The sequence below is a fragment of the Lepidochelys olivacea genome, assembly GCF_965140295.1.
Source record: "Lepidochelys olivacea isolate rLepOli2 genome assembly, chromosome: 12".
Classification (NCBI taxonomy): domain Eukaryota; kingdom Metazoa; phylum Chordata; order Testudines; family Cheloniidae; genus Lepidochelys; species Lepidochelys olivacea.
The window spans coordinates 38,795,177-38,819,579 of record NC_140422.1 but is presented as its reverse complement, the minus strand read 5'-3'; the positions used below and the strand labels follow the sequence as shown (position 1 = coordinate 38,819,579).

The window sequence follows — 24,403 nt, the reverse complement described above, 5'->3', positions numbered from 1 at the left end:
ATGCATTTTAAAACTGAACATATGCACACCGAGCGCTGGCCCCTCTTAGCTCCCTCTCCCGCCCCCGGAGCGCCGGTTCTGTGCTCCGCCTGGAGCTGGGATGTGCTCAGCAGCTGGCACAGTGCATCCCGGTGCATGTAGAAGAGAAGGTGGTGGCTGGCAGGAATGGGAGAATGTCCCCCCCTGTGCCCTGTTCTTTCCAGGCTGTTTGGGGCATCTGGCTCATGCCGCTGGTCTGAAGTATTTGCAGGTCCCCTCTTCAAGGGAAGTCATAGTTGCCCCATGGCTGGGAGAAGACGAGACAGTCCCCGCCGGCATTGCATTGTGACGTGGCCTCCTACAGGAGAGACCCTCGGAAGGGGTGACCCCTAGCACAAGTGTCTGACTGAGTTCCCCCAGGGGAGCCCGAGGTTCCTGCGGGAGGTACGGGGATTCTCCTTCAAGCCATCCTCTCTGCTGGCTTGATCCTGCTATGTGCAGAGCACTCTGCCCCGATCCAGCAGGGCACAACACCCCATTGACATCAAGCACATGTCTAAGCTTTGCTGGGTTGGGTCGGAGCACTCAGCCCCATGCAGGATTGAGTCCTCACGGCTGGTGCTCTGTATGAAGTGGCGTGGCTGTGAGCCACTGAAAAGGATCTGATTGAGAATTACACAATCTTGGTTTGGCTGTTGAATACCCAAAACTCGGGGCCTCGGGGTTTGGCCCCGTCTCTAAGCTGGAGCAGAACCAAAGGGAGGTCCAGTTTCATTTCAGATGTAAACTGATCACTTTGCATAGCCCACATTGCCCGGGCTGGCTGTGGCTGCTGTGCCCCGCACAGGGGTGTGCCCTTCCCAGCCTGCCCGAGAGCTGGTGCTCTCTAGTGGTGTGTGGGGCAGGAGTTGTTTCTCTGAGCTGTTTGCTTTGTGAGAGTGTGTCTGACTCCTCCAGCATTGCAGCTGGACAGGGCTGGCTGCGTGTGTGCAAATGGGACCGATCCTTACGCAGGTAGAGCTGTGCTGGGGGTGCACAAAGGCTGTGAAAGGGTGTACACAGTAAAGTCCTTCGTGGGCCGATGAAGTGGGTGTGGGAACTGTCAGCCGTGTGTGTGTGTGTGTGTGAGTGTGAGAGAGAGAGAGACTCGGCCAGTCATATGGTGTCCCATCAGTTAATGTAGGAGCCTGGGGAGGAAGTAGGGATCTGCATGACACCCCCCGAGATCCAGGGTTCATTCCCCTCTTGGTTTCCCAAGGCAGGGGATCCCATCCCCCTCTTGTGTGGATTCAGCCAGTCATAGTGATGGGGGTTGGTGTTGAGACCCTCAGCTCCAGGGGTGACCAATTAGGTCTCAGGCCTCCGGCCGTCACTTGTCTATGGGCAGGGCATGTCCCACACCCTCCTGACCAGGGGTTAGGCTGCCCAGCTCCTGCCATGCACTGCTACCCCCAGCAAGCCCGTCTGCCTAGCAGCCAGCCTCTGCGCTTCGCTTTCTCTAGTGCCGGCAGTTACCCCCAGCTCTTTCTAAGCTTGTTAACCATAAAGGTTCCTGGACGCAAGCTCGAGGTCCCCCGTGAGCCTTCTGGAGCCCTAGCAGGCCCAAGTCTTTCCAGCCCTTCCCCCTGGGTTGGGCCCCCATGGACAGAAGGCCCAGTCTGGTCGCTGGCACAGAAAGAAGGCCCTGAGTCAGTTCAAGCTCATCTTTTTTACACCAAAAGCCCTTTCTTTGTCTCTGAGTCTTGGGAAAACCCAGCCTGACCAGTCTATGAAACCTCGCTGGGGGGTTCCTCTCCAGGGCTGGCTAGTGTCAGTGACTCACCTTAATCACCCCCCAACCCCAGCTGTTCTGAGTTTCTGGAGGAGCTGTGGTCCCCATCCCCGGGGCAGAGCATAGCCCGTCATGAGCCATTCAGAGATTTGATTCAGTGGTCCCAAAGATACTGCCTGGGGGTGCAATATCAGTGTGCACCGGGCAGACTCCGCTGGGGTTAACGGGCACGTGAGGGCACGATCCCTGCCCACCAAAGGCCTTCAGGGGACAGCATCTAGCCCCCAACTCCTGGGGGAGGCCTGGACGTTGGTGCTGCTCTTGCTGTGGTCTGGGCTACCCTGCGCCAAAGCAGAGGGCCTGGCGGGCTCTGTGACCGCCCCACCCACATCTTCCCATGGCCTGGCAGACCGCGCCAGTCATGTTCCCCATCTTGCTAGTGAGGAGAAGGGTTAGTTCTCCCCCGTCTGCCTCGCGTGGGAATCTCTGCTCCCAAGGGAATCTCTCCCAGAAGGGACCTTTTGTTTCCCACCGCCTCCTTCAGTGGGTCTGTGTTTAAATGAGCCCCCGGGGGCCTTCCTGATTCTGGTCTAAGAGTGTGACTTTGCTAGAGTTGCCTTGGAGGAATCCTTTGCTAATAACTTGAGGCTGCTAGCACCTTTGCAGGGCTGGTGTGGACACTCTTCTGCCTGTTTGTTTCCAGGTAGAAGCACTTGGAATTTACTCTAGGCTGATCCCTATGGGACGTCATAAGCCGTCCCCACCTCCCACTCCCCAACTCCCATCCTGCTTCCAGACATCACACCAGGTCTATCTTTCGCCTCGGTCCTGATAGTCTCACGCTGTCTCTTTCAGCTGTGGGCCCCACTAAGAACAAAGTCCTCCCTGGCATATTCCCCGGATTGCCCTGTCCTGATTGGCTGCAGCTGTTCCTGGAATGGGGGACGGCTGCTTGGGCACCATGGCCCCACCGTGCCATCTGACCGGTGTGTGGATATCTCCCAGGATTGTGACAGCCTCCCTCCCTTCCTCCCACAGATCTGCACTCCTCTCTGCTCCTGGTGATGGAATGGTCCCTGCCGATCCTGCCCCTGCCATTCTGCAGGGAGAAATCCCAGGAGGCCTGGGGCGGGGAGATGCAGGCCCCTCAAGCGTGGGCATCTGTTGGGAAGGGGGCCCCGGCCCTCTCTGGGTGGGTCCGGCTGGACTCTCCTGGGACATAGCCCTCCTGATGCCAAGGGGCGGAAGGGACGTTCCTCCGATAGCATGCAGGGTGACACATTCCTGGGTCAACCAACCTTGGAAGGTTTGGAGGCTGCTTCTCCCAACCCCTTGGGTGTGAGGACAGACACAGGGACCCAGCTTGCAGAGGACAGGGTGGGGAGTGTGCTCTGACTGTGCCCCCGGGTGGTCAGTGTGAGGAGTGCCATGTGGGTGGGGCTTGAGAGACCCCAGACCAGGTAGGGGCTCTCGATACAGAAGCTGTGTGCGTGTTGCTCCCAGTCTGTGATGCTGTGAAGGGAATGTGCGTCGGGGAGCAGTGCACCAACCGCAGCTGGGGCTGGCTAGGATGCTGGTGTCCGAGCAGGCTGCTGGAATGCAGGAATAACGTAGCCGCCTCCGGCCCAGTCCGACACAGCTAGAGCATGGCGTGCGCTGAGCCCCTCCAGCGGTTGAGCTGATGGAGTTGCTTGCCGGGGGGAGGCCTGCGTTTGCACAGCAGTGGGTCAGGTTCCCTGTACGCAGCTGGCGAAGCGTTTGTGGGAGATGCAATCATTCTCTGGCACTGGAAACATCACCCACATTGTGGGGTGTAGTGGTTAGAGCAGGGGGGACTGGGGTTCTCATCCCAACTCTGCCACTGTCTTGGTGCAGAGCCTTGGGCAAGTCACCCAGCTTCTCTCTCTCCCCGTCTGTGAAACAAGGATGCTGGCCGCAGTGTAAAAAGCATTGGGGCCTTCGGCTGGGAGGTGAGCCAGGAGGAGGATTTAATAACCGGGGGGTTATTTTTGTCTTCTAGGGCACACAGGTCGTCTCCTCCAAGCTCTCCTGGGAACCAGCATCCTCTTTCTCACTGCCCACTTGGTCTTCCAGATATGCCTGTACACTGTGCCGGATCTGGGCCAGCTGCTGGGACAGAACTGTGAGTACCGAGCCCCCATGTGGCTCTGCTGGGGGTTCTTCAGTGCAGCTCAGTGAGCTCCTCCCCTGGCCCCAGTCAGTCGTATTCAGTCCCAGCTCCGTTACTGGGCCCATTTCGCCCATCACTCCTCTCTGCTAGTCAGATCTGGGAACCAGTCTGTTCCCTCTGGGGTTTGGCTGGGGCGCTCTCAGCACCTTTCCCAGACCTGAAGAAGAGCTCGAATGCGTGTCTCTTTCACTGACAGAAGTTGGTCCAAAAGGAGATATTACCTGCCCCACCTTGTGCACTGTAGTTACTTGTGAAATATCCCAGGCAGGAGTTGATATCTGAGCAACCTAGATCACAGCTGCACTGCACAGGCATCCACTCATCATGGACTGACCAAGTGTGCATTTGGTGGGCAGGGTGACTCTTCCCCAGCCTTGGTCAGGAATTGTCAGAGGATTCCATCTATGATTTTCCAGGACCCATCTCCCACCCCATTTCCTCCCCATTCTGGGGGCAAATGTAAATATTTGTTGCATCTCAGTGGTAGCTACTGGATTGATTCCAGTTAGCCCTATTTTTATCCCAAGCCTCTGCTCTTCTCCAAATGCCTTGCAAAATGCCCCCAAAATGTAGGTGCTCCCTCCTGCGGCCCAACGCAAGCTTTCATGAAGAGCTGGCACTTTGCTTTCAGAGGTTTCTTACTTACTTGTCGAACAACATCCCCAGATGGGCGCAGGCTGGCCGAGGGGTGAGCGGGGCAGGTGTGTGCCTCTGCCCTCCAGCCCCTGCAGTTCTGTTTATACTGGATTCTCTCGCAGCCTATGGCAGACGGAGTCTGTTTGGTCTCTGGAGGAGCGGGGGGGGGGGGGGGTCTGGCAAGTGCCTTTCCTCTTCTCTGAGCGGAATTGGAGGCAGTAGGAAATTGTTTCCCTTATGGAAAGCCAGGCTTGGCTTCTGCCGCTTGTTCCCGCCATCTCTCCCCCCATCCCCCGGGAACAGCCTGGCCGGTCAGGGCTGCGTATAGTACACACCAGTGAACCACTCCCCGGCAAGCCAGGACAACCAGTGGGAGAAATGTCCCCCTACTCCCAAATTTCCTCCTTTCCCAGCGAGGGGCTCCCTGCAGCCAGTGCCCCGGTCTTGCTCCCCGTGGGCCCTCCTTCCCCAGACCCTACAGATCTTCCTCCCCAGTGTGGCAGGGGGCAGAGGAAGGGGAGCAAGATGGGAGAGGGGGGTGTGCAGCCACCTCTGTCCCCAGAAACCACCTTCTCCTGGGCCTTGGCTCTGTGTGTCTCCTTTGGAATCCACCCAGAATATAGGTGTCCGCTGGGCGTCACCTGACAGTGCTTGGCCAATCCGATTGCTCGGCTCCCGGAACTGTCAAGGTGAAGGAGATGTACCTGTGTCACGGGGTCCCCGGGTGATGCTCTGGAACTGCTCCCTACGAAGCCAGGCAGGACTCTGGGGCAGTCTCCTCTCTGGGAGCAGCCTGTCTGCAGGACACACAGCGCACACAGCTTCCACCTTCCTGGGTCTGACCTCGGAGCATTCAGCATCCTCTGCCCCTCCATGCGCTTCCCACAGCGAGTCCGCTCAGGTGGGGCTCCTGGGAAAGCCAGAGGGTCCTGCCCCCCAACTTCACAGTCAGACGTGACTCTCAGCCAGCCAGTAAAACAGAGGTTTATTAGACGACAGGAACATGGTCTAACACAGAGCTTGTAGGTGCAGAGAACAGGACCCCTCAGCCGGGTCCATTTTGGGGGGCAGTGAGCCAGACAACCACATCTGCCCTTCACTCCATGTCCCCAGCCAGCCCCAAACTGAAACTCTCTCCAGCCCCTCCTCCTCTGGGCTTTGTCCCTTTCCCGGGCCAGGAGGTCACCGGATTCCTTTGTTCTCCAACCGTTTAGCTCTCGCCTTGCAGGGGGGAAGGGCCCAGGCCACCAGTTGCCAGGAAACAGGGTGTCGGCCATTCTCTGTGTCCTGACCCCTGCACACACCTGCCCTCTAGTGCTCTGCAACGATCATACACCCTTATCCTACCACCTAGATACTTAAGAACTGCATTGGGGAAACTGAGGCACCCCCACACTATTCAGAGGAAACATTAAGAACAGTCCCGCTTCGTCACAACCTGCTCCCTGGCCTGTTCTGTTCCAGCCCCGGGTTGGGGTGGGGGACTTGGGACAGCTGAGCTGGGACTGTCTGGTGTTCCCGGCTCCTCGAGCGGTGGTCCCGGGTCATCCTGTTGTATTCATTTTGATGGATAGTATGGGCCGAAGGTGTTCCCGTAACCCCCGTGTCCTACATCAAACTGTGTCAAACAAGGGGAGGGGTCGGTGTACAGAGACCTCCGCCTGCGTCGCCCCGGGGCGGGTGCCCCATTAAACAGCCACCTGACCTTTCGCGAAAGATGCAGCAAAGCGGGAGAGACCGTTCAAGCCTTGGGAATGTGACATCAGAACTACGGCTTTCACGTTTGCCACATCCCTGGCCCTTGAGCTGGCGAGCGTCCTTAGAAGGAGAAAGCCCCTGGTGTGCCAGTCCCTTGGGGGGCGCTCTTAGAGGTCCTGCTGGGCCAGGGAGAAGTTTGCTGAGATGCGCTGGAGATGTCACTGTTGCTGCTGTCGTGGAAGTCTGGCCGGTTAGGTGGCCGGACAGTCAGAGGGCGGAGCGGGGAACGCTGGCACGGAAGGCGTGTACGCGCCGGGCGGTGCCGCACGGGGCTGCGGGGAGGAGGTGCTGTGGAGGAGGGGGGGGTGGGGCTGTAGCACACAATCTCCCCTCTGCCCCTGCCATGGAGCAGCTCCCCACACCTGCTGACCCTTTCGACGAGCTCGCTAGCCAGCTGCAGAGCGGGTGGCGTCTGAGCTCTCAGCAGCTCCACTGGCCCTTGCTCCTGTTCCTGGCACCCTGCCCTTCTCGTTCTTCCGGGCTTGACAGGGAGAAGGGCTTTGCTGGCGGCGTCCCCCCGAGCAGTACCGCATCCACGTGTGCTGGGGACGTTGCTGGAGGCAGCAGCCTGGGGCCAGGGTTGTGGGGGGCTCTTTGCCATTCAAGGAGACCCATCTGTGCCCCCCGCCCCCCCAGTGTTGTCGGATATATCGTGGCCCCATAGTCAGGTGTCCCAGCCAGCCGGGCTCTGCTCCCAGCCAGAGCGCTCTGGAAGGAAGGATGCACTCAGCAGTGCACGGCACGGCGATAGGGATACAGATTCCCTGCATGACAGGGGCACGTTGTGAATGCCTGAGGCAGGATTCAAAGGTCCACGTTAATTCTTGGTGGGTCTCCATTGCCTCTGCGCCAAGTGTGGCCGTGACCCCATGTGCCCTTCCCCATGTGCACTCTGGGGAGTCCGCTCCGGCTGCAGGGCTAAGAATGAGATGGCAATGCTACGGTCCTGACCCACCTGGGGTTACGGCAGCCCCCCCCGACCCCCCCGAGCAGGGCTGGGAACCCCGGTGTCCGGCTCTAATTCCAACCTGGCAAATTGCATTTTGCTTCCTAAATTCCCCTGCAGTTTCAGCTAGATCGAAGATTATTCTTATCCTCCTCTGACGAAGTGGGACTGTTCTTAATGTTTCCTCTGAATACTGTAGGGGTGCCTCAGTTTCCCCAAGGCATTTTTTAAGTCTCTAGGTGGTGGGATAAGGGAGTTTAATTGTTGCAGAGCAAAGGGCCAGTGTACATAAATGGCCAACACTCTGTCTCCTGGCAACTGATGGCCTGGGCCCTTCCCCCCTGCAAGGTGAGAGCTAAAGGGTTGGAGAACAAAGGAATCCGGTGACCTCCTGGCCCGGGAAAGGGACAAAGCCCAGAGGAGGAGGGGCTGGAGGGGGGGTCAGTTTGGGGCTGGCTGGGGGCATGGAGTGAAGGGCAGACGTGGTTGTCTGGCTCACTGCCCCCCACAATGAACCCGGCTGAGGGGTTCCGTTCTCTGCACCTACAAGCTCTGTGTTATACCATGTTCCTGTCGTCTAATAAACCTTCTGTTTTACTGGCTGGCTGAGAGTCCCGTCTGACTGCGGAGTTGCGGGGCAGGACCCTCTGGCTTCCCCAGGACCCCGCCTGAGCGGACTCGCTGTGGGAAACACACGGGGGGCAGAGGATGCTGAATGCTCCGAGGTCAGACCCAGGAAGGTGGAAGCTGTGTGAGCTGTGTGTCCTACAGACAGGCTGCTCCCAGAGAGGAGACTCCTCCATAGTCCTGACTGGCTTTGTAGGGAGCAGTTCCAGAGCATCGCCCGGGGACTCTGTGACACCTCCCCTCAACGGATATTATGAGGCTGTTAGACAGCCGGCCCGTTCCACCTCGGAGGTGATCGCATTTCAGCGGTGGGCAAAGCGATCCCTGCATGGCTAGTCTGGAAAGAGCTTTCAGCTCTTTGGAAGATGCTGTATAAATGTGAGATCTAGAGGGCTGAACCTGGCATTTCTATGGGCAAAGCGGATTGTACAGTATTCGCTAAGACCGTAATTGGGTGTGCAAACAGCCGGGGGCAGAAATAGCCGTCTGACTGTTCCCTCCCACGTGCCCTTGCAGTAACTTTGCACAGATTCGGTGCGTGCCGTTTTGCACACACGGGTCTGGTGATCTAGGCCTGCACTAGTCACACTGTTCCTTTAGGTGAAACATTCTAGTTTTGAGCCATTTGGCTCGCGAGGGTCAAGCTGGTGAGTTACTGCAGGCGGCCACCTGCTGTGGTATCAGGCGCTGCTGGCCCTGTGCTGGCCCTCAGCCTTCCTGCTCAGACACTGTCCATCTGCTGCTGGGCTCAGCAATGTCTTGGTGTCTGTGTCCGTTCCCAGGGGGTTTGCCAGGCTAACTCCCTCTTTGTTTGCTTCCCTACAGGCAGCACGTGGGAAACGCTCGCCCGTCACATTGGGGTCACCAGGTAAGGGGCAGATCTCTGCATTATGCCGCGTGGAGCTTGGGTGGTGATGGCTTCCTCGCATGCGGCCCCAGGCACGCTCCTCTGGGGCGGGCCCCATATAGGGAGCCAAGCCCCTGCTGTGATTGGGCGTTGGCTGGGTGGTCACGGGGGCCATCGGGGGCTGTGCTCCAGCCCATGAACTGATCGCTGGGGGGAGGCTCAGAAGGCAGGTCCCCACCCCGGGGGAGTGTCTCACAATTGGGCCTTACGCCTACCTCAGCAGCACCGTGTGGTGGGACAGGCCAGGGCCAGAGCCCGCCTGTGTGCCCCAGCATGCCGCCGCAGCGACTCAAGGCATTTGCTGCTGTGCTGGCAGAGGGCGAAGGCAGAGCCGCAGTCTCCTTGTCCCAGCTGGGTTTGCCAGCTTCCCACCCAGCCTGGCGGAGGGACTCGCTCGCCCAAGGCAGGGCCAGAGGGAGCTGTGGGGTGGCCAGCAGGAGCACGTGGCAGGGCGCGTTGCTCCCTGATGGTCTGTTCCCACAACCGTGGCTGAGCCACCTGGGTCCCCCCCCAGCCACTCCCACTGGCCTCTGCCCGTGGGTCTCACACAGCGCGAGGGGCTGGCCTGTCGGCAGGCGAGTGTTTACCTCTCCCTCCCCCCGCCCTCCGACTCGTTCCCTCGCAGGCTGGACCTAAACGACATCCCCAACTCTGTGCGCCTGGTGGCTCCCGACCTGGGGATCCTGCTGGTCTCTGCCACCTGCCTCGGCCTGGGCCACCGCCTGGTGCCCAAGGGCAGTGCAGCGGTGCGTGTCCAGAGGCTGGAGTCGCTCGAGCCCCTCGAACAGGTGAGATGCTGCCCCGGCACTGGGTTCTCCACCAGCTGAGATGGCTGGTCTCTGACGGACAGGCGCCAGGCCCGGGTGCGGTCCCTGCTGGGATGGCCTGTGCCCAGCGGCAGGGGGAAGCTGGTGAACTGCTCTAGCTGTGGGTTAGAGCTGTCAGGCTTTTCCACCCCGGGTTTCTGTTAGCCCCTCCCGTGGGCAGGATTCTTCCCCAGGGCCTTGTCCAGACTGGCTGTCAGTGTCTCGTGTGATGGGATTTCTTCTAGACCAAACACACACACAAACAGCCCTCCACACACACTTTGGGGAGCTGTCCTGTGCAGGGCATGGACTCAGGAATGACCCCCGCACCCCCATTAGAATCTGGACCTCAACAGAACCATTCCACGGCCACGGGGATCTTCCGGGCTCCAGCCATGGCCTTGACTTGTGTCTGCAGCTTCAATCCGTGCGGTGGGGGAAGGACTTCCAGCACAGGCCAGGCCAGGCCAGACCTGCCTCAGGATAATGAGCATTGGGTCCGCAGCTGGTGTGTGTTTCCTTTCCTTGCCAGCCACGGCCCTGCTCTTTCCAGAGCCCCAGCCAAGATAACAGGCTGGATTCCTTGGATACAGGATTGTCCTTCCTGTCCGGAGCAGTTCTGCCCTGTTAAACAGGGGCACCAGAGGTGGCTGCCTGGCACTAGGGCTTGTCTACACTTGAAACGCGGAAACAGAACAGCTGCAGCGGTGCGGGGATCCCCCTCCCCAAGAGGCGGTAGCCAGGTGGATGGAAGTTTTCTTCCACTGACCTAGCACTGTGTACACCGGGGGTTAGGTCAGCTGAACGACACTGCCGTGGGGGGTGGATTTTTCACACCCCTCAGCAACGGGGCGACCTCCCTTTTCAGTGTAGGAGGAAAGTGATCCTTGTGCATACGTGAGGCTTGCTTCTGCCGTGGCTGCGTACATGAGCTCAGAGGGCCTGGCGTGTGCACTAAGATGGAGAGCCCTTGGGATGGGAGGTGTTAGAGAGCATGGAAAATGATGTACTTATTGTACCGTCCTGGCCCTCGTACACGGGGAATCCCATTAGCTGACACTGAGCTCCTGGGAAAGCGGCCCCGAGGAGGAGTTCAAGGGGCTAGGTCTGTCTGGTCCCAGGTTAATCTGCAGCACAGAAGTGTCCCAACCTGTCTGCAGCCAGCCCGCCGCTTAGCACAGGAGCTGGCCAAGCTGAGCTCCCTCCTGAGCATTATTTAGCTTTTCAAATTGCTGCCGCTGGAGCCAGCTGGGAGCCTGGGAAGCTTGGCCTGGCTGAGGAAGCCCCAGAGACCACTTATGGAACAGATGTGCTAATGGGATTAGCCAGGACCAGCGAACCTGGCCCCCTGGGAACCGCATTCCCGGCTGTGGAATCTGGCACTGCTGCCTAATTTACGGGGCAGATCCTTCAGCTTCACACTGGGCCTCGCCCTGTCTCAGCCCCCGGAGCTTGCAGGTGCTCAAGGGCTGACAGCGAGAGATTGGACTGTTCCAGTTTGCACCAGATGCCTGCTGCGTGCCGGCCTTGCATTCATTGGCCTTGCAAACCCTGTCCGCATGAAGGGCTCTTCAGCTCTGGGGCCTGGGAGGGACCCATCCCTGGGACGGGGCAAGATGCAGCCTCCTAATGGGGGACACGTCTTGTACTCGCCAGCCTGCCCTGGATCTCCCCCAAGAGCCGGGGTTGTCTGCCTGCACTGACTCATTGACCCCTTCCCCTCGGGGTCCCCCCTGGTGGCTAGGGCAGGTGTGCTGGTCGCTAACCGCCGGTGCTGTTGGATGCCGTGGCCTGGCCGTGTGCTAATGAAAGGCCTGGGGAAGAGCATGACCAGCCCGTTGGGTTGCCAGAAGGGAGGCAGCCCTGTCCAGTGAACAGGGCCTGGGGCTGTGGGTCCAGAGAGCAGGGTGCTGTTTCTAGCTCCACCGCTGCCTCTGTCATCTGACCTAGGGCAAGTTGTGGTCCATTCCTGTGCCTCAGTTTCCCTCTCTGGAAGAGGAGGCTTGGGCACCCCTTGTTCCCAGTGGATTTGGGAGGGAATCCCCCCCCCCCCGCCATCCTGGGGCATATTTATGGGAATGGGACGTGAGCTGGGGTTAAAGCAGAGGACTAGAAACTGGGGAGCTCTTCCATTCCCAGCTCTGGCATTGCTGTACTGCCATCTTGAGCCAGGCCCTCCCCTGCCTTGTGCCTCAGTTTTCCCATTGGTTTGTAAAGTGCCTCAGGCAGACGGACAGCTCTAGAGAAGGGCAGAGGGTTCTGATTCCCTTGGCCTGACTGACCGGGGTAACCTGGGCCCTTTCCCCACGACTGACGCCCTGGAACTGCAGGGCGAGGGAGCCCCCAAACATGGGTGGGGCTCGGTTCCTCCCATCACCTGCACTCCCGGCTCAGTGCAGTCGTCCTTTGTCCTGCCTGCAAGTCACCCTAGGGCCTGTCTGTGCATGGGAACGGGCGGGCTCTTGGCCCATTCACCGGCGGCCTTTTGCGGCAAACCACATCAAGGGCCCCAGCTGACTTGCCCTTTCAAGGCACCACAAAGACTCTCCTGAGGGAGGAGACCAGCACCCGAGGCTAATCCTGGCACAATTGTCCACAAGCTGCTCCAAGCCTGACTCACCCAAGCCCCCTCAGCATGGCTCTGGGTATGAGGGGCCCCAAGGCAGGTGTGGGAGAACCCCACAGAGAGTGTGGAGCACAGGGCCAGGCCCCCCACCCATCCTGGTCCTCCCTGGCCTGTGTCCAGTGAGCCTGGGTCATGGATTCATAGCAGCCAGATGCTTCTGCCACGGACACAGAGTGCCCTGGTGTGATGGCAGAGAACCTGGCCCGTTGTGTTTCCCGGAAAAGTGGGGGGCGAATGGAAGGATGAGGCCAGTCGGTCCCATCCCGGACTGGTGCTTCCCTGCAGTAGCCCCGGCTGGAGCCTTTGTTAGCTGGTCAGACAGCTCCCATGTAACAGCCACCGGCTGCAGGAGTGAGTCTGCGTCGAGCCTGGGAGGCCGCTGGGGAGAGAGCATGTGAAGTCGGGCGTCGCAGCCTCCTGCACTGCTGATCTGATCCAACCCCTACTGGTCTTAGAGACGGAGGCCAGCCCTCCCCGCTGGGCCCTGCCGCCAGCCCCCAGTCCCTGAGCTAGCACCCAGCCACGAGCTGCAAGGCAAGGCTGTCCCCAGCTCCAGGCTCCCGGCATCTCGGAAACCTTGTTTCAGCAGCTGCTGGGCCCCTCTGCCGATGGAGCCAGCCCAGCGCGCCTGGCTCAGTGCTGCGTTCGCACAGCCCAAACTGCCCGCGTCCACCCCCGGGCAGATCCAAGCAATGGCATGACCGCAGTGCCGATAAACCCCTGGCCTCGAGTGACACGTGATCTCCACAGTGGGGAGAGCCAGCCAAGCGGTTTCCTCCCAGCCCTGACCCCACGCTCCCTCTGCTCCACAGAGGAAGTTTCAGGGCGTCTGCCCAGATAACCGGAGACTTAGCACTGCCAGCGCACACTGGGTTCGGTTCTACTCCAAAACCCCACGGACGCTTTGGCCTCCTGCGTCTGCACATCCTCCAGTATCCGGACCCCGCAGAGTTCTGTCCAGCCTGTCAGCTGACACGCAGCCCGAGATCGAGCTGCTGCAGCTACGAGCCCAGATATGTAGCCCTCTGGCAGCACCGTTTGCGGAGGATCTCAAAGCACTTCACAGATCTTCGCACGGCCCCTGTGAGAGAGAAATCCCTTCTTCCACTGGTGAAATGCAGCCACTTCCGAGCTGGAATGGAGACGTCGCGCAGCAGCTAAGGACAGGACGTGCAGGGAGTGCTGTGTCCCGCTGAGCACGTGTGGGGCTTTCTGGGCGGCAGAGTGGAATTACCACAGCACGAGTCTGGCCAACATGCAGGGCCAGAGCCCCCCCGTTTCTGCTCCAGGAGGGCAGGACTCTCTGACGGCCGTAACACCTTGGCGTCTCCGTTCCTTTGCAAGTCACCGGCTTCCCGGCTCCCACCCCAGGGGCTTTGGAAGGAGGTGGACGCATGGAGCCTTTTATCCCGCCGGGGGGATCCAAGCATGGAGCCAGCGTGAGGATCTAGGCACGGAGCAGGCAGGACGTCCATGGCGGGTGAAGAGGAGAGCTGCTCCAGGGCTTCTCTAGCCCCCACTGATTTGGGAACGGTTTGGATGTTGGACCCTTTGGAGGCCAAACCCCAAACTTCTGACCCGCCAGGCTCCCCACTGGAACCCCCCATCCTCAAACTCAGGGCTGTTTGTTGGGAAAATCACCAAGAAAATGGCCCATGAGCAAAATCACCAGGCCTGGCCTTGCCGGCAGCGGGACACCTCTAGTGCCCTGAGACAGGGGGCAGGAGGCCCTGCCCCAGTGCAGCATAGAGTCTAGCACACCCTTTGTGACAGCCGTGTGCATCCGCCTTTCCAGCCAGAGGAGAATGAGTCCTGCCCAGGACCCCACACGCTGGGCCGGGGTAAGGAGCTGGTTTGGCAGAGCTGGGCCTGCGTTGCCCAGAGGCTGGGGTTTGGAATCTGGGTGCGTGGGGCTGGTGCTGCCTGGCGCTGGGAGGGGGGGGGTGATGCAGGCAGTGTTCCCCCCACGCCCACCTGGAGGGAGCTCCTGCTCCTCTGCCCCCCACCCCCATCCCTTGTTCCGGGCGCCTTGTAAAACCCAAGGTGAGTCACCCAGCGAGCGGAGGAGGGACCGCGTTTGCTCCTCGGTTACCATGGGGACCCTAGGAAACAGCCCGAGTAACAGAGCCGATATTATGTGGGGCTCGCCAGAGGCCAGGCTGCAGCTGGGGCCGGGGCCAGATGGGCTGGTAGCCGAGTGTTGCTGCCTGCAGCTCCTGGAGCCTCCCGCGGCCTCCCTGTCCGGCCCCTGCTGCAGCCCCTGGGCTTCATCACTGGAGCGGTGCTCCTGGCGAGCTGCCCTCGGGGCCGGGCGCAGCTGGATCTGCAGCCCAGGCTCCGGGGCTCACAGCAAGGGGTGTCTGGGGGCAGCGGGGTGGCACGTGCGGCCTTCTCCCTGGTGTGCTGTCCTGCAGCGCTCTCTACTCCCAGCACAGAAAGCCTCTCCTGTCCCATCCTTTCAGACCCTCGCTGAATGGTGACCAGTGGAACGAATCCTCCCCCCTGAACAAACCAGCCCGGCAGGTCCATCCCCAGCCAGGGCACCCAGAGGTGCCTGTGGGGGCAGGACACTGGCACTCCAGCTGATGAGGCCAGGAGGTCACCGCTGTGTTTGAGGAGTTGGCGTTTTAGAAGCAACCAGTCACTCGAAGCCTGAAGGGGAACCTAGGAATTGCAGCTGTGGAAATGAGCATTGGTCCGTCTAGCTGCAGGAGAGGCCAGTGCTGCGTGCTTCAGAGGAAGGTGGGAAAAGCCCACAATGCACCTGGCTAAGGCTACACCCTGGGAGGGGATGCTTTACTGCCTCAGCTGGTGATCAGGTTATGGCCTGAAGCCTGAGGATCAGTTGCCTGAGTAACTACATCCTAGCAACTAGGACTTCTAATGCTGCAATCCATGGACATCTGGAACCCTTGTTGTTCGCCTCACTAATACCCTGCAGCAGTGAGTTCCACGGGTGAATTGTATATGGCATAGAGAATTCTCTTCTCGTCTGCGTAGTGGTGGTGCAAGGTGCTGGACCGGCAGCTCCAGAGCCTGCAGGCTAGAACTGCTAGTGCAGGTAGTAGCACTGCATTTCCCCGACTCTGATCCGTGCCCCTGCCCTGGAAGGGGCACCCCCAATGGAGAGAGCTTCTCCGCTGAGCCCAGCAGCAAAGTGGCACCCAGTCTGGGGTTTGTTTTGTGACAGGGACACAGGACTGAGGCCATCTGGGCCGCAAGTGGCTATGGGATGGGAAAGGCCTCTGATGACTACCAGTCAGCGACCATCTCCTGACCCTCCTCTTCTCCATCTGACTTGCCCCTGGTTCCTCAGAGGAAGGGGCCTTGGGTTGGGAGCACTCGTCCTGCCAAGACGGACCATGTTTTCCTCATTAGCTGTGCCTGCGGTTCCAGGAGCTGCCTGGACCATCCCAGGAATTGTCTGAACCGGTGCCTGTGTTGTATTTGGGATTGGCGCGGCCCCTGGCCCCTGTGAACATTCCTCAAGATTCACATTCCTTAATGAGAGCTCGCCTAAGCAGCCCCGGGCCGCGGACCTGGGGAGCAGGGCCTCCTGCCTCTTCTGGATCAGACACTGCCCAGATCCCCCCGTGTTCTGCCCCAGCTGGTACCTGGGCTCACTTGGCTCCTGCCCTCCAGCCATGTTGGCAGGAGGCCGAGCGGCCAGAGCAGTGAGCCAAGTAGGAAGGAAATTTCCCTCTGCGGTTTGGAGATGCTTGTCCGCTGCACTGGGGGTCTGGCTTGTTTGGGGACCCTTTGTGGTAGTGGGTGCTGCCGGGTGCCGTGTTCAGTGGAGATGTCCCCCTGCTGCCACAACAAGCTGTCGGGGGCCTTGGGGTGCGTGTAGGGGCAGAAAGCAAAGGCGGACCTGGGGCAGCACCACGGGGGATGTGGGCTTTGGCCAGCCTCAGGCCCAGCCGCACCTGGGCTGGGATCGGGGGCGCGGAGCCTGGCCCTCTCCGCCCCTGCTGGGAACGTTAACTCTTCAGCTCCTCCCAGCCCAACGCCCTGCCCTGCCCTGCCCGCCTCAGAGCTCTACGGCGCCAGCGTCCCGCCCCGGGTTGCGAGGGGGATGTGTGTCGGGGTGTTCTCGTGCGCCTGCTGGCCAGAGAGGGGGCTGATTGCTGCACCCAGGCGTGGTTCGGGGCGGCTGGCTCATCCTCAGAGCTCTGCCAATGTGCCTTGGGCCCAGTCCAGCCCTTTTGTGGCTGAAGGCTGCCAGTCCTACCCAACTGGCGGATGGGTCCAGACAGGGGCCAGGTAGAGACCCAGCAAACTCGTTCCAGCTCTGGCGCTCAGAGCTGAGCGCTGTAGAGCTCCCTGGTCCCTGCTTGGTGCCTGGGCTGAAGAGACTCACTGGCAGAGAGCTGAGCTTGCGTCCCATGATGGGGACCTGGTCACCAGCACCCTGCGTGGCGGGGCCTTTAGGGGGTTGCGAGTGGATTATTGTTTCTAGTCCTGTGCTGGCTGTGTGGCTGGTTGGGAGCAGGGCCTAGTGGTTAGAGCAGAGGGTCCGGGTTTGGGTTCTGGCTGTGTCCTGACTTGCTGTGCGGTGCCACGTCTCTGAGATGGGAGCAGTGCCCCCGCTGCCCTCCTTCCAGAGGTGGCACGAGGCTTCATGCCAGAAGGATTGTAAAGCAGCGTGAGATTCCTCAGCTGCTACGACCCGGCTGCTTTCCCCAGTTCCTCAGACAGCTCTGGCATGGGCCTGTCCAAAGCCAGCTGCTCGGGGATAGACCGTTCTGATTGCTTCTGGCCGTGCTAGCAGTGAAGAAACCAGGGGGCTTCTCCCCACCCTCTGTGCTCCCGGCCCACAGGAGACAGACCCCAGCCTAACTCAGGGCCGGCCAGGCCTTTTGTTTCCCATTGGCACTGGCCCGTGAGAACGTTGCCCAGTGAGGTGGCTGGCACAGCTGCGCCGGCCCCTGGGTTGCGCCAGCCGCTGCTGCCAGGAGCCCCTTGGCTCAGCTAGGGGGAAACGCCATCGTTAGCTCTTGGGTGCTGGGGGAGGAGGGTGGGGTTTGCAGAGTGCTCAGGTCGGACCAGGGTGAGCCAGGGGCGCGGAGCCTGGAAGCTGCTAAGTCTCAGCTGCCCCAGCCCCCCACGGGGAGGCAGGTGGGAAGTGTCCGCGTCCCCCAGCAAGCTGCAGCATCTGATCTCTCTTGGTTCCTAACACTGGCTGTTTGTCCCAGCCCGGCCTCGGGGATGGGGCTGCCTGGGCCAGCCACGGGGAGCGCCCAGCAGGGTGCCTGGCAGAGCTGGCCCCGCAGAGCTGATGGAGGCTGGCAGCTGTGGGGGGAAGGGGAGGGATTTTCTCTCCAGCCGTGGCACTTGGTGCAGCAGCTTCCTGCGGCCAGCGCTCTTGGCAAGCCGACCCGGGCTGGGGCCACGCGCAGGGCACTTAGCTGGGCACTGGAGACCACAGGATGCGTGGGGACGATTCCCTGCCCACCCTTCCGGCAGTGGCTCTTTAGGGGCAAGGGGGCCCAGGCTCAGACAGCGAAGGAGGGGACTCGCCTGGGGTGACCCCAGAACATGGCTCCTTCATGCCTTTGATTGGGCTCAGTGTGTGGCTGCAACCCGCTGTACCCCGGCCTGCTCTCTGGGCATGGTGCCTCAAGGGCCCTCGCTTTCTACCATTGCTGTGAATTTTAGCTCCACGTGTCCCGGGGTCTGTTCTGTGACTGGTGCTTGTGACCCATCAGCCCTGGGCCTGGCAGCCTGGCGGGCGAGACGCCCTGGTGCTGATGGACGGTGCCCAGAGCAGAGCCAAGGTCTGCCTTGGCATAGCTCTCCTGGCAGAAATGGAAATACCTGGCGAGGGCCTCAGCCCCATAATTCAGTGGGGTTCCACCTCCAAATCCCACAGCTGCAAAGCCCTGGCTCCCCTGGGTGCACAGCAGGGACCCTATCGATACATCCAGCTGTGCAGGAGGGAGCTGCCCAGTTCTCCTCGGCTGCCCATCCCCCTCCAGTTAGGATTGAAGCACTCCCTGGCCCTGGGCCTGGGCCCCCTCTCGCTGCAGATCCCCCATAGCAGGGGCCAGCAGCGAGTGCAGAGGTGAGGGTGGAAAAGGCTGAGTGAATGCCGGCTCCAGGAGAGGGTTCCAGCCAGCCCTCATGCCGTTTAGTTGCGGTCTGTTTCTGTGCGTGAAGTAATCTGAACTGGATCTGAACCCGGCGCCCCGAGCCCAGGCCCGGACAGTGCCAGGCTGCGGCTGGAGCCCCGTCAGCTGCAAATACCTTTGCTGCGAGAATGGATCAGCGCGGAAGGCGGCCTGGAAAATTGCTCGGTGCCGGGAACCCAGGCTGCAGCGCCAAGAAAAACAGGCTTTTTGTAATGTGTTTTCCAAGCAGCTAATGAGACAAACAAGGCCAGGTGCAGGGCTGTGGGGTGGAGAGTGGCGGCAGCTGGCTCCCACACCAGCAGGGCTGGTTCCAGAGCTGCAGAGAGCAGGGATTGCTGGAGGACTGGGCAGCATGTGAGTGAGCAGTGACCAAGCTCCTGGTGGAATGTGCTGGTCTCCAGTGACCCCCATGGGACGGGGCAGGTCCCCAGCCTGTCTCACCCTCCCACCCCCGTGTAACATGACCCAACCCAGAAATACTCCCAGGTTGTGACTCTCTGACCTGGAGGGTCAGGTTATGGCTGGGGAGGGACGGGACACCACTGTACATGGGGTGATGAGGCACCTTTGCCCGCCCAGCCCAAACAGTCTAGGTCTGAATCTGTCAGCAACGGGCTGAACCCGACCCACCAGAACCTTGGAAGAGCCTGGATCTGGATCTGGACATTGCGGCCCGGGTTCCTCGTCTGGTAGGCAGCATCACTCAGTGGGCAGGACACACAGATGGGAGCCGGCACTCCTGGGTCCTCGTCCCAGCTCTGCCACTGATTCACTACCACTGTGGGGGAGTCGCTTCTCATTGCTGGGACTCAGTTTCCCCTGCTGTGGGGTGCGGGTGAGGATGCTGCAATGGACGGCTGGAAAGTGCTCTGTGAGAGCAGCAGAGCCCGGGGGGATCCCAGATCCCTTTCCCCTTCCCAAAGGTCTGGAGAAGCTCCTGCCTCTGAATCTATGGCATTGTCTTGGGCACTCGCTGTTAGAGACAGGAGACCAGGCTGGCTGGGCCCTGCCCTGCTCCGGCGTGGCAGCTCTGTACATAGGGCTGCCCCCTTGTGCCCTCGCCAGGCAGATCATGCGTGGCATTTATATGTAGCTACAGCTGGGCTGCTGTTGTCTGAAATCTCTGAACCTCCCCGTGGCTGAAGGGTGCAGCGAAGGGAGGAAGAGGCAGGTGGCCAAGCGGCTCCCGGCACGCCTGGTACGTGGCCCGGTGGGGCTGCTCCGGCAGCAGATTCCTCGTTGCTCTGTATTTATTCTTCCCTCGCCCACCTTGCTGTGGAAATGGCAGGTGCTTTGAGAACTGAGCAGGACGGGCAGCTGGTTCCACTGCGACTCCCTGTAACACCGGTGGCTTCTCCAGCTATCCTCCCACGGAAGCCCTGGTGGGGAGCTTGCCGCCTCTGACCACAGGAGACGGCGCCCTTTCCCAGCAGCCGCAGCAAACTCCTGCTGTGCCATGTCCAGTCCTCTCCAGGGCTTTGCTGGTACCTTCCACCTGAGAGCCTCAAAACACCAGCCGGCTGAGTGAAAAAATCCCTGCAAAGCAGGTCTGGTTATCCCTGTTTTACTGATGGGAAACTGAGGCATGGAGCTGGGGTATGACTCACCCGGGGTCAGTGTCAGAGCCAGGCCCAGCCCCTGACTCCTGTGCTCTAGCCACTGGTCACTGAAATGACCATGGTGTGGGTGCAGAACCCTCTCGTGTGGGGCTGGTAAAAAGGCCAGGCCATTGGGCAGGTAAACCAGACCCATAGAACCTCCCCCACCCGTCGGGCCAGCGCCACAGGCTGGTCTAGAACAGGAGTCTCTGTCCCCATTTATTCCTCTCTGTGCGTCGGCGGAAACCACAGCCTGACCATGCTGCCTGCATCTCCCGACCCATCCATTGCTGGGGGTCCATGTCTGTCCGGTGCTCTGTACAGCCAGCGTGACTGATCCCTGAGCGTGGGCTCTGCTCCTGCCCTCCCTTGCTCTGACGCCTCGCCTCCGGTGCCCTGCCCAGAGACCGATCGAGGGTCTCCTTTCCCCGGCAGGCTCCATGGTGGTGTCGTCCTTCTCTGCATTCCATGGCTCTGTCTGCTCTGCGTCGCCTGGCCGGAGCTCAGCTCATCCTGGGCTTCCGACTAGCTCAGTGCCTTTGTATTGTAGGGATAAGGAGCCCTTTGCGTAAGCCAGGCAGGTCAGGGGCACCAAAGGCATCTGGAAGATGGGGAAACTGAGGCACAACGAGGGGCAGTGACTTACCCACGGTCACACAGTGAGGGTGACGGAGCCAGGAATAGAACTCCGGAGTCCTGCTCCGTGCTAACCACCAGTCAATGGTGTCTTTACCACGTGGTGTGTGCCGCACCCTCTGAAGAGGGGAACTGTCTCCTCCTGGCCCCTGGCTCTGTACTGCCTCCTGTGGGGCCAGGGCGCGTGGAGAGTGTGTGCGTGTGTGTGAGACGCCCCAGCGTGCAGGGCTGGATCCCTGGATTTCCTACCACGTGTGCAGTAACTGCACCGACCAAAGGAATCCATCTCTGTGGCCGCTCTTGCTGCCGGCCCGAGGGACACGGTGACAGCCTGGCTCTCGTTCCTTACTTAGGAGGAGGAGGAGGAGGAGGACCTGAAGAGGCCGGCTGGGCAAGGGACTGCAGAGGAGGTGGGCTCTGCGAAGCGAAGGGGGCTGCTGGCTGCTACGCTGCGGGTGAGGGTGCACTGGCTCCTGCTGGCGGTGGGGAAGTTTCTGGCCATCCTGCTGCTGGCTCTGGCAGGTAGGTGTTGAGGGGAGGGTCCTCTCCAGTTTCTCCTGGCCCAGGGTCGCCGGGTCACTGCAGGATCCGTGGCCTGGGCATGGGATGAGTCTGGGGCTCTCAGCCTAGCTGTCAGCAGAGGGGCTGGGGGTGCGGGGGGGAGCACAGCCTGCACTGCCCCTGTTCACTGCAGAGGCCTCTGTCCCCAGTGCTGAAGTGGGGGGCCCCCGTGGGCCTCAGAGCAGGGCCCTGGGGGGAGCCCCAGCTGTGACCTGGCTACTGCAGCTCTCAGCAGCCCCAGTAACAGCCCCGGTGTCGGCTCGTTCCCCAGGGATCGCTCTGCCATCTGCCTTCTCCAGTGTCTATTACCTACTCTTCGTGGGCATCTGCACCTGGTGGGCCTGCCACTTCCCCATCAGCCACCTGGGCTTCAACACGCTGTGCGTCATGGTGGGCGTCTTTGCCGGCGGCCACCTGCTCTGCATCTACAGCTACCAGGCGCCGCTCATCCAGGGGCTCTTCCCCCCTGCCAGCATCTGGGCACGGTAAGGCCCCGGGCCTGGCCTCCCTCCTGTGTTCTGATGCCCCTATCCGGAGCCCTCCCACCCCCCTGCTGCCGGGCTGGCCCGCCCCTGTCCCATCGCCCCTCCAGCCGGTCTGGCCTTCCCCTGTCCCGCTGCCCTTCCATCCCCTCCAGCCGGTCTGGCCTGCCCCCGTCCCGTCGCCCCTCCAGCCGGTCTGGCCTGCCCCGTCCCATCACCCATCCATCCCCTGCAGCGGGGCTGGCCTGCCCCTGTCCCGTCGCTCGCCTGTGGCAGGCCTGCCCCTCCAACTCCAGTGACAGTGGGCATCACGGCCTCATCCTGCAGCACAGGTGGGTGCAGCCGCCTGCCCCCTTCCTGACTTGCGGGGGGAAGACCCATCTCCCACGGGTGATATTCCCACCTGCGTCCTGCCTATCAACCTGCCTCTGGCACCAGAAGGTTCCCCTGAATAAGCCCCTCCCGAGGGAGCAGGGAAGGAAGGGGGGACCTGTGGGTCGCCAAGGAGGAGCTCTCCCGTAGCCAGGGGCTGGTTTGGAGGGGGATGCCAGGGGGAGCTGATGGAACCAGCTGCCAGTGAAGGGACCCTGGATGTGCCGATCAGACCGGGATCCAGCAAGTCCTAGGGCCTAGTCCCAGCTCTGCCACTGGTTCGCTGTGTGCGGTGTGGGCACGGCCCGGCCCTGCTCTGTGCCTCAGGGGGGCTGTGAAGCTTGGTTGGTTAGCACAGCCGTCTGTGCAGTCACCAGTCCTCGGCTGGGTTCAGCAGTAACTATGGCCTCTGCTCAGCGGACGGTGGCAGTGAGGAAAGCCGAGGACGATGGGGTGGGAGGGCTGGGCTGAGAACTGATCCTGAGCTCCCCGGTTGGGTGGATTGCTGGGCCGCTGGCCCGGCAGGTGGGTTCTGTCCGGCCCGAGGACAGAGCCGAAATGGAGGGATGACCCGCGAGGCTGGCTGGAGCCCTGGCGAGAGGAGGGGGTATGGGAAAGGCTCAGGTGGTCCCGTTTGCAGAGCGGCCGGGAGAAGTGGCAGACGGGGGGTGGGGGGCAGCGAACGGCAAAATGAGCAAAGGAAACAATGTGCTGTTGTGGAAGAAAGCATGGTCGCTTTTCCCACTGGCGTCCCGGGCAGCAAGAGGGGCTCTGGGGCATGCTCAGCACCGGGGCACCCCTTGCAAGCCTGCGAATGACCATCAGCTGCCGGCACCTCAGTACCCAGACTGGCCTGCCAGCTCCCAGCTGGCTCTGCCCCCTGGCCTTGACAGTGCTTCCATGCCCAGGGGTGTAACGCCGCCTCCTTCCTCCCTGCAGCATATTCGGCTTGAAGGCCTTCATCCTGCCGCTGAATTGCTCCAACCCCAACGCCCTCCTCCTCAACACCAGCCACCCCTGGCCGGTCTACGTGAACCCCGGTGTCCTGCTGCTACTGTATTTCACCGTGGCCTCTCTGCTGAAGCTGAGGAGGTTGGACTCCTCGGAACGGGTGAGGGGCTCGGGGGCCGGGTACAGCACAGTGCTGTGCCCATCCTGCCCCCTTGTATCCCACCCAGTGCCAGGGGAGGGGCAGCTGGGAAGCTGGTGCTCCAGAGGGCACTGGTGCCGACCTGGGGACGTGGGCAAAGAGCAATCAAGCTAGCGGCTGAAAGTGGAACTCTTCACCATGCTACACAGCAGGGAGTGGGGCCAGAGCCCCAAACCATTGGCTGCCCCACTGCAGATGGTCCTCCTCCAGCCCTGCCAAGTGTGTGCCCCATGGGTCTGCAGCACAGAACCCCACAGCTAGGGATCCCTGCCAGGCCAGGCCTCTGCCCTGCCCCGAGTTCCCCAGAGCTCGCTCTCGCCCAGCGTGTGACTCCCCGAGTGCTGGGGAGCCTTGGAGAGGGAAATGGGGCATGTGGCCAGTAGGATTTGGGGGCTTTACGTGCAGAGGCATCCAGAGCATGGAGGGGACGGTTCTGTTCCAGGCAGCTCAGTCCCAGAGGCTCCCCTCTCGGAGCAGGGAGGGCGCAGTCCTTCTCTACCTGGCTCTGGGGAGACCCCCCCCACGCCCCGGGTCCCTGCTGCAGCGCCCGTCACCGTCTGCCCCACTGTGCATGTGGGAGCGAGGCACTGAGGTTGGCTCTTTCCCCCCCACCCCGAAGGACATGGCGGAGGCATCAGCGGTGGCAGCGGACCCCCAGGATGAGCTGCTGGAGCTGGAGAGCTGGCCCAGTGTGGGAGGCCACCTAGCTGAAGAAACCGAGGTTAGGACAGGAGCCGCTGGCCCTTGGGTTTTTGGGAATGGGGCCCCTGTACTGCGCTTGCCCTTTGGAGACTCCCGGCTTTCCCTCTGGAGTTAGTGCGACAGCTGGTGCCTCAGGGCAGAGGACGGGGCTGTTGGGCACCAGCCAGACGAGGGCTCGAGGGCTTGGTGGGTTAGTGGGGCCGGAGAGAGGTGGCATGGAAGGGGGGATGCTCTTGTCCCTCATGCTGGAGAGTCCATGGGGTGGGGCTGCAGGGGGCAGCAAGAAGGGCCAAGGGACACTGGGTCGGGGGTCTTGGTGCAGGACGGGTGTGTCTGTGTGTGTGAGAGAAAGAGAGAACATCCTGGACAGATAATGGCGGGGGAGGCAGGAGGAGGGGTTGTGGGGGAAGGAGAGCACACAGACCTGCCCCTTGCACCCTCCGTGGCTGTGAAGCCGCCTAGCGTTTGCAGCCTGTATGCCCAGGCCTGACACTCTCCAGACTGGGGCTGCCCAGGGGTTCACC

The 24,403-nt window shown here is 61.3% G+C and overlaps 1 protein-coding gene across 2 annotated transcripts in view; it reads left to right on the top strand.

The window, feature by feature from the left end:
* PIEZO1 (piezo type mechanosensitive ion channel component 1 (Er blood group)) overlaps window positions 1-24,403 on the top strand; it is a 112,005-nt gene that overhangs the window by 55,428 nt on the left and 32,174 nt on the right. For both annotated transcript variants that reach the window (XM_084644326.1, XM_084644325.1), the window contains exons 3-9: window positions 3,771-3,893; window positions 8,734-8,776; window positions 9,441-9,603; window positions 20,966-21,134; window positions 21,445-21,658; window positions 22,967-23,138; window positions 23,797-23,898. In XM_084644326.1, the coding sequence (XP_084500452.1) occupies window positions 3,771-3,893; window positions 8,734-8,776; window positions 9,441-9,603; window positions 20,966-21,134; window positions 21,445-21,658; window positions 22,967-23,138; window positions 23,797-23,898 (986 nt within the window). The remainder of the gene's footprint in view (window positions 1-3,770; window positions 3,894-8,733; window positions 8,777-9,440; window positions 9,604-20,965; window positions 21,135-21,444; window positions 21,659-22,966; window positions 23,139-23,796; window positions 23,899-24,403) is intronic.